This window comes from Gekko japonicus, unplaced genomic scaffold (genome assembly GCF_001447785.1).
Source record: "Gekko japonicus isolate JY-2015 unplaced genomic scaffold, Gekko_japonicus_V1.1 scaffold2946, whole genome shotgun sequence".
NCBI lineage: Eukaryota > Metazoa > Chordata > Lepidosauria > Squamata > Gekkonidae > Gekko > Gekko japonicus.
This window is the reverse complement of record NW_015161498.1, coordinates 111828-124271: the sequence shown is the minus strand read 5'-3', so window position 1 is coordinate 124271 and position 12444 is coordinate 111828. Positions and strand designations below refer to the sequence as shown.

At 48.2% G+C, this 12444-nt stretch overlaps 1 protein-coding gene across 1 annotated transcript in view; it reads left to right on the top strand.

Annotated features, from left to right (window-relative positions):
- The window catches only part of PCDHAC2 (protocadherin alpha subfamily C, 2), a 108320-nt gene that overhangs the window by 2744 nt on the left and 93132 nt on the right, over window positions 1–12444 (top strand). Inside the window, exon 3 of the mRNA XM_015429200.1 lies at window positions 7–786. Within this exon, the coding sequence (XP_015284686.1) occupies window positions 7–786 (780 nt within the window). The remainder of the gene's footprint in view (window positions 1–6; window positions 787–12444) is intronic.

The window sequence follows — 12444 nt, the reverse complement described above, 5'->3', positions numbered from 1 at the left end:
GTGGAGATGATCCCTCGCTCAGCCAGTGCAGGGTACTTGGTCACAAAAGTCATAGCCCTTGATGCAGATTCAGGGCAGAACGCTTGGCTGTTCTTCCGCCTTGCCCAGGCCTCGGCTCCAGACCTCTTTCGAGTGGATGTCCACAGTGGGGAGATCAGGACGACTCGTAAGCTGGAGGAGGACAGCATGGCCACCATCAACATGACCGTGGAGGTCAGAGACAATGGAGAGCCCCCACTGACTTCCTCCGTGTCTATCATTGTTGCTGTGGCGGACAGAGTTTCCAGAACCATTCCTGACACCAGGAGGCATATCAAGGATTCCAGACATTACTCAGAAATCACGATCTATCTCATTGTCGCTTTGAGTTCCGTCTCTCTCATATTTCTCCTGACAGTGGTGGTCCTCCTGGTGATCAAGTGCTATGGATACAGCATGCGGGGCCGCTCCTGCTGTGGGGGACTCTGTGGGACCCGCCGAGAAAGGTGTCCTGTGGAAACGTACAAGCAGGCAAACAACAACCTGGATGCTCGACTGCCCCATGGCTTGAAAGTGCAGCCCCATTTCATTGAAGTGCGGGGCAACGGCTCCCTCTCCAAGACTTACTGCTACAAAGCCTGCCTGACAGCGGGCTCAGGCAGTGACACCTTCATGTTCTACAATACTGGGGGCCCCACAGGGCTTGCTTCCCAGGCCGTGCTGACAGACAGGCATCTGACTGGGCAGAGTGGGCAGAGCTCTCAGAACTTGATCATACTGAAAAGCGAGCCCATGACTCCAAATGAGGTGAGGATTGCATCATTACATGCATATGGGGCATATTCTGAATGTGATCTCTTTGAGATGTAACAGGTTGAATGTTCGGGGTTGCTCCATGACAAGGCACTGGAGTGTGTGAGAGGGACTAGAAGGCGTGCCGTTCATTATTTAGCTAAGCCTGGGGCTTTTATCTCCAGCTGGTAAGCTCACTCAGGTTTTACAGCAGGTCTCCTCCTTCTAATCTTAAAATCAGGTTAAGATTAGTTTATCCTGCCACCTTTGTAGTAGGTTCAATCCATCAGATTACACAGTTAAGAGAACATTATATGAATGTTAGAACATTTGCATCGGGGTGGGTGGGGGATCCCAAAGCTGAATAAGACTGGGAATTGATACACTTTTCATTGAGTAACAGGTGGAAATAAGTTTTCTGCTCTATTCCACCACAAATAAGATATATTTGATGTTATTATAGTGATGAGGTTTTGAGGCACTCGGGATTTTTGGGTGTTTTGCTGCTCACACTGACACATCTCTTCCTTCTGCTCCTTCTTTTCTGCTGCCTTCCTTTCTCTGGCAGCCTGGCGAGTGACAGATCTCAGTCCCTTGATCCCCGTCACTGGATGACTGTGCTCTGACAGTATAAGCAGCCTGTTCCCTGCTGCTGTGCGGCTGAAAATGGGCTAGTCTCTATCTAGGACTGGAACATTAATCATAGTCTTTTCAATAAATACTGGAGCATAGTATGTTTCATTATTTTTCTATAGTGACATATTGGATATATTGCTTTCCTCTTTGTAACTTATTCTGTGCCTATGCACATAGGTGGGTGTGTGGTCTGAAAACTAAAGTCAGTAAACCTGTAGACATTCATAATACTATGGCCTCTGAACATGAACAAGAAATATGTTTCTGTGTGATTCGCTAGGTAGATTTTTCTGATTCTGTTTAAGAAAGAGTGACGCTTGTTGCTAATGGGGGCTGCTCTGAGTTTGTAGAAAGAGGAAGATCATTGACTGAAGATATCCATATTAGGACCAGGTGTGTGCATTTGGAAGAAGATAACTTGTGCTTCTTTCCCTTCTGCGTGGGCTAAAATATGTTTCTTCGGCAAAAACAAAACAAAAAAACAGTAAAGTGCTAAAGGAGTTGTTTATATACATTCCTGGTAGGCAAGCAAAATACAAATTAAACAGTGAAAAGTGAGGGCTGTTTCGATGTTTTCTTTCCTCCAACACCTTCCTGCCCCAAATTTTAAACAGATTTCCACAACATCTCTTTTGGACTAGATCTTGTATGGTAAATTAGCAGTTTCTGAGAAACAGCAAGGAAATGCCAGGAACAGTTTCAACGGGCCAAGTTTGCTAGACAGGCTACTGAGGACTGAATGCCAGCTTGCCAATTACTATTTTTAATTTCACAAATGACATTGTAGGCATTTGGTTGACTGGAATCTAGAGGGGAAATGTTTGATGTTTCACTTGCTTGGATAATCTTGCCACAGTGCTGAGCACAATTACAATTATTGTAACTCCTTGGTAGTTACAATAAAACTTAAATCCCAAATAAATGTGTTTAGAATTTGAGCCTTAAATGGAGGTGAAAGTCTGCTGCATATGCCCCCCCCCCAGTTCACAGAAAATTCTTATGGTGCTGAATGAGAGAAATTGCCTCTAGAACCACCAGACAATGAATAAACATAAGTCAAGCGTCCTGATGACTTAGGCTAAATGGCTGTTTGAATATGTACATAGATTTTAGCAGATGACCCCCTCCCCATTCATTGTTCTGTCACCCACACATGAGCATGTTATTCAGGAACATCCAGTGACCAGAGTATTATAGGCTTTAGACCTTACAGTTATTTTCTTTAGAAGCTTTGTGTGTACACATTATATTTTCATTGCTGGTACATAAGCAATTTTTCATTTCTCAAGGTCCTGTCTTTTAAGAAAAGGACCATGTGCCCTGCGTGGTATACTCCCAAGGATCTGAATGCAAGCCATGTTGCAGCATAAAAGCCACAAAATGCTGTTTTGTATGATTTGGAATTAAAGGCAGTCTGTGGCTTCTGTTTTGGGGACTGTCTTGGCTGCTGGCTTCTTTTTTGGGCTTCTCCCAAGCTGATGAACTCAGTTCACTTTGGTATTATAATTTTGAAAGGAAACCATTTTGGGGACTAGCTAATGAAACCAAATCTTACCGGTGGCTAACAGCCACCTCCTAAACACCAGCCAGTCTGACCAGTTAGGTGCTTGTATATATAGATCCCCCTGTACACATGTGAGTTCCCTCACTCACTTCAGTAGTGGGCACATCTTCTCCACTGTGGTCACCAAGTGGCCTCATTAACTGAAGTGAAGGGGAAGCCGAGAGACATGTACGTTTCTTGGGTGTGTGTGGAGCTCACAAAATGAGCCATTATGCAGAAGACGGAGTGTTTCCCTGGAAGAAATATTCCCAGTTTCCATGCAGTAGAGTTGTTCATGTACCACAGGGAGAGACAAGGACTTGTGCTTGGGAGGTTTTCCAATAATGTTCTAAGTTTTTTATAGGTCTTTTGGGATAGGAAGGCTGTCGTCAGAGTACAACATGCAATTTTGGAGTCTTAGTTTCTCTTAAGGTCTGCAGCCAGTGGGGTATAGTCATTAGAGCACCAGCCTAAGAGCTGAGAAACTCAGGTTCGACTCCCTTCTCTGCCATGGAAGCCTGCTGAGTGACCTTGGGCCAGTCATTCTCTTTTACCCTACCTCACAGACAATGTTCCCTCTAAGCTGTGGAGTCTTATGAGCAAAAATTCTACTTTGTGAGCTACTGGCATTAAAGCTGTGAGCGAGCGAGTTGGCTACTCCATAAATCAGTTTGCTCTGGAGCCATCCTTCCTGAGCTAAGACAGAAATGTGTGAGCCGGAGGTGAAAAAACTATGAGCTAGCTCACACTAACTCAGCTTAGAGGGAACACTGCTCACAGAGTTGTTGGGAAGATAAAACAGAAGACAAAACAATGTAAGCCACTTTGGAGAGAAAGGCAGGGTTTAAAGGAAGTATATTGTTCATGCATTTATTCAGGAGAATTTCAAGCACCCCACGTTAAATCAGTATTGCTATATTGAGAAAGAATTTTATTTAAGTGGTGGGGTCAGCACTTCAAGAAGCTCTGCAGCATCTTGGATAGGTCTCTGATAATATATTGTATTTTCAGTATAAAAGTATGCGCTTAGTGCTCTAGGCATGAGTCCCTCTTCCGTATGTGTGACCAAGAGCGCTTTATACCTGCCAGTTTCCCCTCCTGCTCCCCTGTCCCAGCCATCCAGAGGTTTTACATTGATCAAAACCAAGGTCAGTTTTTCAAAAAGTGCTGAGCAGCCCCCCCCCCCCAAAAGCTCTGAGCATGTCACCTGGATAAGGAATTTTTCCAATATGCCTCACAAGCTGATTGACTGGAAAGGGCATGTGGCTGCAAACCCTATCAGGAGCTGCGCAGTACCAGGACAGCTTGCTTTAAGTTAAATATTAATCTCAACAGCAGTCCGGCAATGGGAATAAGTTATGTAATAAGGCAGAGGTCCCCAACGTGGTGCTCGTGGGTGCTCGTGATTATTAAATCATCTCATTTAATGCCATCCGGTGTGATATTGAGTAAAAAGATTTCTGGTTTCAGCTGCAATTTAACCTTTGTAATTTCTTCTATTACTTTTTTGGTAATCTTCCAGAATTTAACCATTTTTTCACAGTTCCACCAAACATGATAATATGTTTCAACACTGTTTTTACATCTCCAACGTATCTCGGAGCTATTTTTATAATACTTAGCGAGTTTGTCTGGAGTCCAATGCCATCTATAGAACATTTTTTTTAAGAAGGTCTTGATGGGCATCCTTGAGAATGCCAAGGAGAGGAGGCGAAGCTTTGGGACAGGGGCTGGACCACACAGGCCTTCGGGGTGCCTCGTAGCAATGAGATTCTGCAGTTACTAAGGCAAAGGCTGTTATGAGACAGGGAACGTCTATCTGTATTATGAACTTATGCCAGGCAAGATCTTCCAGGCTGCTGCTGCTCAGCCATTTTTAATCACCTTTTCTTGCCTTGCCATTTGCAAATGGACAATTAGCCTGGCTGCTCCCCAGAGAAGAGCAACATAGGAAAAAAGTTCCCAGGGAGACAACAGGCTGGAACAGAGGCCAAATTCTAGCAAAGGCATAAGCTTGGCAGCAGCAACAACACAGAGAATGTGCACGGGAATGGGCCGGTTGGCTGTTGCTGATTATTTCCCTGACCCTGGCAGAGGGGAGGTCTCTGCCCGCTTGCTTTTACGTCTGATTACTGAAGGGAGGTCAGAATATTTTCGGAGGGAGTGCACAGAACATTTTTCACTTAGAATCTAGAACCAGGGGGGAGGGGTAGACTGTGTTCTGTTTGTGGCATAGGGTTGCTGGCCCCATCTGGGTCTGGAGATATCCCAGAATTACAACGCAGGGGTCATTTTGTAGAAAAAGAGGTGCAGGAACTCATTAGCATAACTTATTTGCATATGCCACACCCCCTGATGTCACCGGAAGTGTGTCAGAAGGCAACCCCCACCGCTCAGGCTCCACTGGACTGTTTTGGATTGCTAGCTATTGGGGGGTGGGTAGAACATGCAGATCTCTCCTTGCAGAGAAGGGAGAGCTTGTACCTGAATAAAGCTTGGTCTTAAAGGTGCCACTGGACTGTTTTGGACCAGGCGGCCGGGGGGGGTGCTCTGAAACTTAACTGGCTGCTTCTTGCTCTGACTGAGGGCTGCTGGGAGCAGGGGGTGGGGCTTGTTGCATGTGCCCGCCCCCTGGGCTCTTTACTGCCGGAGCTCCGCTCCTGTGCCCTCCTGCAGGAAATGACCCTTGATTACAAGTGATCTCCAGGCTACAGAGATCCATTCCCCTGAAGGAAATGACAGCTTGGGAGAGTGGACTGTCAGGTAGGGTTGCCAACTTCCAGGCGGGGCTTGGAGATCTCCCGCTATTACAATTGATCCCTGGATGACAGAGATCAGCTCCCCTGGAGAAAATGGCTGCTTTGGAGGGTGGCCTCTATGGCATTGCACCCTGCTGAGGTCCCTCCCCTCCCCAAACCTCACCCTCCCCAGGCTCTAGCTCCAAATCTCCAGGAATTTTCCAAATCAGTGTTGGCAACCCTGTGCCCCACAGCATGAATCCTGGGCCATAATATGTGAAATCGACATCCTGAGTGTGATGGATAAAAACATTTTGTCTGTGTGAAAATGACTCCCCCCCCAATGGACAATCTTTGTTACGTGTAAGGGGGGGGGGCTTTTCAGCAGCATTTGCAGACTAATCTCCAGCAGGCAGCAGAGAGATTGTCGGCGGCACTGCAGGGGCAAAGGATCACAGCACAGGACTGAATGAGTGCTGAGTGACAGAATTCATCGCTGCTGGACGAAGGGGGCATTCTGGGCAGGATACACTTTGCTGCTGAAGCGCTGGAAGATGAACGCCAGCCTTTGCAGTGGCCTCTGGTGTGTGGAGGGAAGAAATCTGAGCTTGCTGCTGGGCTTTTCACGTAACCAGTGGGCTGCCCCTTTCAGCAGTGGCATGCTGGGGCTCAGACACTGTAAGCCTTTACATTTGCTCTCCCAACCCGTACCAGTGAACGGCTGAAATACTTGTGGCCACAGAGGTCTTTATGCTCTGTGTTTTAACCTTGGACATCTGTTATTGTCTTCCTTGGGTCTGACTTGGCTGTTCTGGTGACAGTGTGTTTTGGCATGAAGACCGTGTCTTCAGCAAAGATTCATGCTGGGACATTATTCTCAGCCTGTTTGCAGGCTGAACCTTGGCCTGAGGACAATCAAATTTATTTGAGACTCCTGCCTTCCTCTGCCACTATTTGAAATGCTATTTGCAAGGGGTTGGCACAGGAAGGGCCCAGTTTACTGCTTTCTAAACCAGATAAGGAGCTGCGGTGGCTCAAGTGGTTAAGACACTGAACTACAGGCTGTGGAAGGTCAGTAGTTCAGCAGTTCGAGACCCGGGTGCCGCATGATGGAGTGAGCTCCCATCTCTAGTTCCAGCTCCTGCCAACCTAGCAGTTCGAAAGCAAGAAATTGCAAGTAGATAAATAGGTACGCCTTTGGTGGGAAGGTAACAGCGTTCCATGCGCCTTGGTGTTTAGTCATGCCGGCCACATGACCACGGAGGCGTCTTCGGACAGCGCTGGCTCTTTGGCTTTGAAACGGAGATGAGCACCGCAACCCTAGAGTCGGATTCGACTGGCTTTCGAGCAAGGGAACCTTTACCTTTACCTTTAAACCAGATAAACTGTGCCGTCAGAATTCTAAAGTTGGAGACTTGCGAGGGTAATGCCAAGAACTACCCCAGAGTCAGTGCAGTTGGGAAATGGGTTTTGTTCCCTGCTCCTCAAAACATTGTGGTGCATTACCTCTCAGGTTTTCCCTGGCTTTCCCCCAACCATTTTCAAACCTGTTTTACTGTGAAGTTTTGGGGGAAATCACAGTAAAACCTGGACAGCTGCCAAGCAGGGATGCCAGCCTGCAGGTGGGACCCGGGGATCCCCCGGAAGACTCCAGACCACAGAGATCAGATTCCCTGAAGAAAAGGGATGCTTTGTAGGGTGGACTCAATGGCGTACACTGAGGTCCCTGTCCTCCCCAGGCTCCATCCCCAAATCTCCAGGAGTTCCCCAACCTGGAGCTGGCCCTTTTTTACATGCCCAGGGAAACGCTGATTGCCACTTTGGGGTCAGGAAGCAATCCTGGAGGGTTTTTTGTGATCTTCTGGGCGTGGAACAGCGGTCACTGTGGGTGTGGAGGGGGAGGTATTTGTGAATTTCCTGCATTGTGCAGGGGGTTGGACTAGATGGCCCTGGAGGTCCCTTCCGACTCTATGATTTTAACCCCTGCTGGCAACCCTACTTCCAAGTGAGTAGGAATGTCCAGATCTCCCCACCTTTGTGGCTGCTATTCCCCTGCCATTTCCCCTGCAGCGGGCATTCCCTCCCCCCACCATGGGGGGCAGCTTGTTTAAAATTGCCAGTGGCTATAGTGTTATAACAATATATGTAAAGGTTCCCTGGATTCCCAGCTTTCTTTTAAAGTAATTTTACAAAGGCAAAGGCATATTTCTGCAACAGAAGCAGCTAGACACTTACTTTAAAAATACTGGAAGCTGAGAATTCACAGAAACTTTTACACACATTGTTATGCTGCTGTATCGTTATAGCAATATTCAAACCATTGAAAAGAAAACCAGTGGCAGAGAGATGGCCACTGCTGGGGGGACGGGGGCAGGGAAGCATGCCATGGCGGGGGTCTGTTGCTGCTCCATTGCATCCAGCAGCTGCACCAGCAACACAGAAACAAGCCTGTCCCCATGTGGAACCCCCCCCCCCCCGAATGGCTTAAGTTCTCCCCATGTCCATGTTTTGTGAGGTAGGAACAATTACAGGATGGAGACCAGGGAAACTGAGAGGAAGCAACAAGCTTTCAGGAGGGGGCTCTGGTGAGCAGACAAGGTGGAGGGAGCAGGCTTTTGCTGCCAGAGTGATAGAGATGCCTGGCCACTTTCCCCAAGGGAGGGGGGGCAAGGGAAGGGAAGCAAGCAGAATGGATTCGGCCTGAAGGAAGACAGGGAGGCCAAAAAAACCCGCTTCAGTCTCTGCCTTGAGCTGTTCAGAGCAGGCGCTTGCCAATCCATTTCCTTCTGTCGAAGGCTGGAGCCGTAGAGAGGAAGGAAAGACACTGAGGAGGAGATTGAGGGGGCTGCGGAACATTGAGGAGGAGATTGAGGGGGCTGCGGAAACTCAAAGTGAGATGCTAGCTGCCAGTCCCTTCTCATCAATCCTTGAACGTTGATTTTATATTGCTATACAAGATTTCTATCCTGCGCTCCCCAGGGTGTGTTCCATAAAATGCATAATACAAAGTAAGATTTACACCGGCCATTGTGGCAATCACGGGCGACGTCACTGGTAGGCTTGGGTGGTCATCTGCCGACCAATGATAGCTGCTTGCGGGCCCACTCACCATGGCAGCTTCTTGGGAGTGAAACAGGGAGTCTGGAGGGATCAGCTGAAGATGGGGGAGGGGGTCGCCTCCTTCCCAGATCTCTTCTATCCCTCCCTGCCTCCCTCATCCTTCCCCTCTCTCCAGCTTTCCCCTTGTAGAAGCATAGAAGTGTTTGCTCCTGTGTGCTTGGGAGGATCTGGTGTATTGGCTGCAGGACGAACTAAAACAAAGGACAGGATTGCCCATTGGGAACAATGAGAGAGGCTTGAAGGCCCACTGGATAGAATGGGAGCCAGGAAGGCCATCTGACTGAAGAAGAAGAGAAGAAGAAGAGATTGGATTTATACCCCGCCCTTCACTTGGAGTCTCAGAGCAGCTTACAAACTCCTTTCCCTTCCCCTCCCCACAACAGACACCCTGTGAGGTGGGTAAGGCTGAGAGAACTCTGACACAAACTGCTCTTTTTCAAGGACAGCTGTGCCAGAGCTTGTGACTGACCCAAGGTCACATCAGCAGGTGCAAGTGCAGGAGTGGGGAATCAAACCCGGTTCTCCCAGATTAGAGTCTGCACACTTAACCACTACACCAAACTGGCATGGGCTCCATTGATATACATTACAGGTGCCATGAAAATGTGGAATGGATTTTGGATGAAGGCCCCTGAGCACAGACAGACTGCTCTGGGACTAGAATTATGGCCTGCAGTGGAATGATGGTCCCTGGGAGTAGCATGAGTGTTCTGGGCCTGGAATGACAGCCTCCAGAGTGGAAATCAGTGTAAGGTATTCCAGCCCCAGAACAATTCTGCTACTTGCTGGAGTGGTCATTCCACTTGAGGGGGGCTGTCATGCCAGTCCCGAAGCACTTCTGCTATTCCCAGCGGCTATCATTCCACTCTGGCACCTGTCATTCCAGTCCTGGAACACTTCTGCTGCTCCCAGGGGCAATCATTCCACTCTGGGACCTGGCATGTTCGATCTGTGCTGGCAAAGAACAGGAATTCAGATACCTTTGCCTATACCTTTGATAGTGAAAAGCTGACGGAGTGCTGAGACGGCTCAGTGCTGCTTGGTGAAGCTCCAAGATTTGTACACAAAAAAGACTGAGATTTTCCGACACATTGTACATGTTGGGAATACCGAAACCTGAGATTATGTTCTGAAGTAATTTTAAATAGCAGTTCTATGATGAAATCCTGAGGCAATTAATTTTTAAAGTAAAATTCAAAATTTAGCCATGACTTTCAGTCCTAATAGGAGCTGCAGTGGCTCAAGTGGTTAAGATGCTGAACTGCAGGCTGGAAGGTCGGTAATTCAGCAGTTTGAGACCTGAGTGCCGTATGACAGAGTGAGCTCCCGTCCCTGGTTTCAGCTCCTGCCAACCTAGCAGCTTGAAAGCAAGAAATTGCAAGTAGATAAATAGGTACTGCTTCGGTGGGAAGGTAACAGCATTCTGTGCGCCTAGGTGTTTAGTCATGCCGGCCACATAACCACGGAAATGTCTTTGGACAGCGCTGGCTCTTCGGCTTGGAAACGGAGATGAGCACCTCGAGGCTTGGAAACGGAGACGGTCACCTCGAGGTTAGACTACTGTAATGCTCTCTACATGGGGCTGCCTTTGGTGCAGATCCAGAAGCTGCAGCTAGTGCAGAATGCGGCGGCCAGGCTGATGATGGGTCTCCGCAAGTGGGAGCACATCCAGCATGGGCTGAAAGCACTGTACTGGCTGCCAATAGCATACCGAATCCATTTCAAAGTGCTGGTACTTACCTTTAAAGCCCTATATGGCCAGGTTCTGACTTACCTGAGGGACCACCTTTCCCCACATATACCCCCAAGAGCACTTTGGTCCGGGGCACAACATCGCCTGGTGGTTCCAAACCCCCAGGTGGCCAGGCTCGCCACGACTAGGGCCAGGTCCTTTTCGGTGGCGGCCCCTACCTGATGGAACGAGCTCCCGGAGGAGATCAGGGCCCTGCGGGATCTTATGCAGTTCCGCAGGGCCTGCAAGACAGAGCTCTTCCGCCAGGCTTTCACATAGGGGCTGCCACTCCCACCACCACCACCACCACCACCAATGATGTGGACAACGTTGGGGTTAAGGATGGCCCGGGAAGATCTGCCACAAGATCTTCCACAATTTTGCGCGACTGATATCACCGGACGTATTTGCTTGGGATCAGATATAGGACAATATCATCGCCAGAAAACTGTTTTTACCATCATTGCATATATTCGGGGACCATCCTGCTTTCAACTGAGTATCATTGTTGGTTGTGATTGTTATTAATGTTTTTATTGCTTTTATCCTGTTTTATATGGGCTTTGCCCCTTGTAAGCCTCCCTGAACCCGTTTCGCGGGGAGGGCGGGGTAAAAAAAATCCCAATGAATAAATAAATAAAAATAAATAAATTACCAGCCTTTGCACTGGTTTACCTACAGTAAGTGCTGTATTGGAACTGAAAAGGGGTTGGTGAGACTAACCCCTTGATGATAGTCTTAGACATGAAGAAATTCGTTACTCATCCTTAATGTAGGCTCACTGTGTATTCTTGACCAAATCACCATAGCTTTTTCTAACCTGTCTCTCTGAGTTCTTTCGAGATACTTGTTTATTCACTTCATTTGTGCAATTTCTTTCTTCCCAACAGGGACTCGAAGTGGGAAAGAGGCCTCAGTTATACTCTGTTGCTCAGGGCCTACAAAAACATGGAACTGGCTCTGGCGGCAATAGCACCTCTCCAGACAGGGTCTCTTATCAGTGCCCCAGTTTGGTGTAGTGGTTAAGTGCCTGGAGAGAACGGAATTTGATTTCCCCACTCCTCCGCTTGCACCTGCTGGATGACCTTGGGCAAGCCATAATTCTGATAAGAGCTGTTCTTGAAAAAGAGCAGTTTCTGTCAGAGCTCTCTCAGCTCCACCAACCTCACAGGGTGTCTGTTATGGGGAGGGGGATGGAAAGGAGTTTGTAAGCTGCTCTGAGACTCCTTTGGGTAGTGAAGGGCGGGGTATAAATCCAATCTCTTCTTCTTCTCTCAAGGATAAAGTTGGGTTGCCAGGTCCCCCCGGCCACTTGCAGGGGATGGGGGGGTAGGGTTGCCAGATCCATGTTGGGAAACTTCTGGATTTTTGGTGATGGAGCCTGGTAAGGACAGGGACCTCAGTGGGATACAATCCGAAACCCACCCTCCAAAGCATCCATTTTCTCCAGGGGGACTCATCTCCTGGAGAATATGAGATGAGCTGTAATTCTGAGGGGGTCCTCAGGTCCCACCTGGAGGTTGGCATCCTTAGTTGGGGCTGGCTGGGGCCTTTTTGGTTGGTACCCCCAGGCTGTGGAGCAACCCTTCTGGAAGGGATCAGGCAGGGCCTACTGGGGAGGCTGTGAGACAGAGCTAGAGCCTGTGGGGTGCCGGGGCAGCTTGAACTGGCTCAGTCTTATCTGGTTATATTATCTGTTTTAATTGCTTGTTTTAGTGATGTTTTTAATTATTGTTGTAGTGTATTCAAAGCTGCCTTGAATGCACGATATGTTGTGAAACATCTAATTGAAGTGCAATGTAAAGCTTCGTCCTGGGCTAGGATCCAAATCCATCCAATCGTGTTACTAGCCCAGGAAGCACCTAACCAATCACCTTCTAGCAAGCTCCCTGAGCGGGGACGTC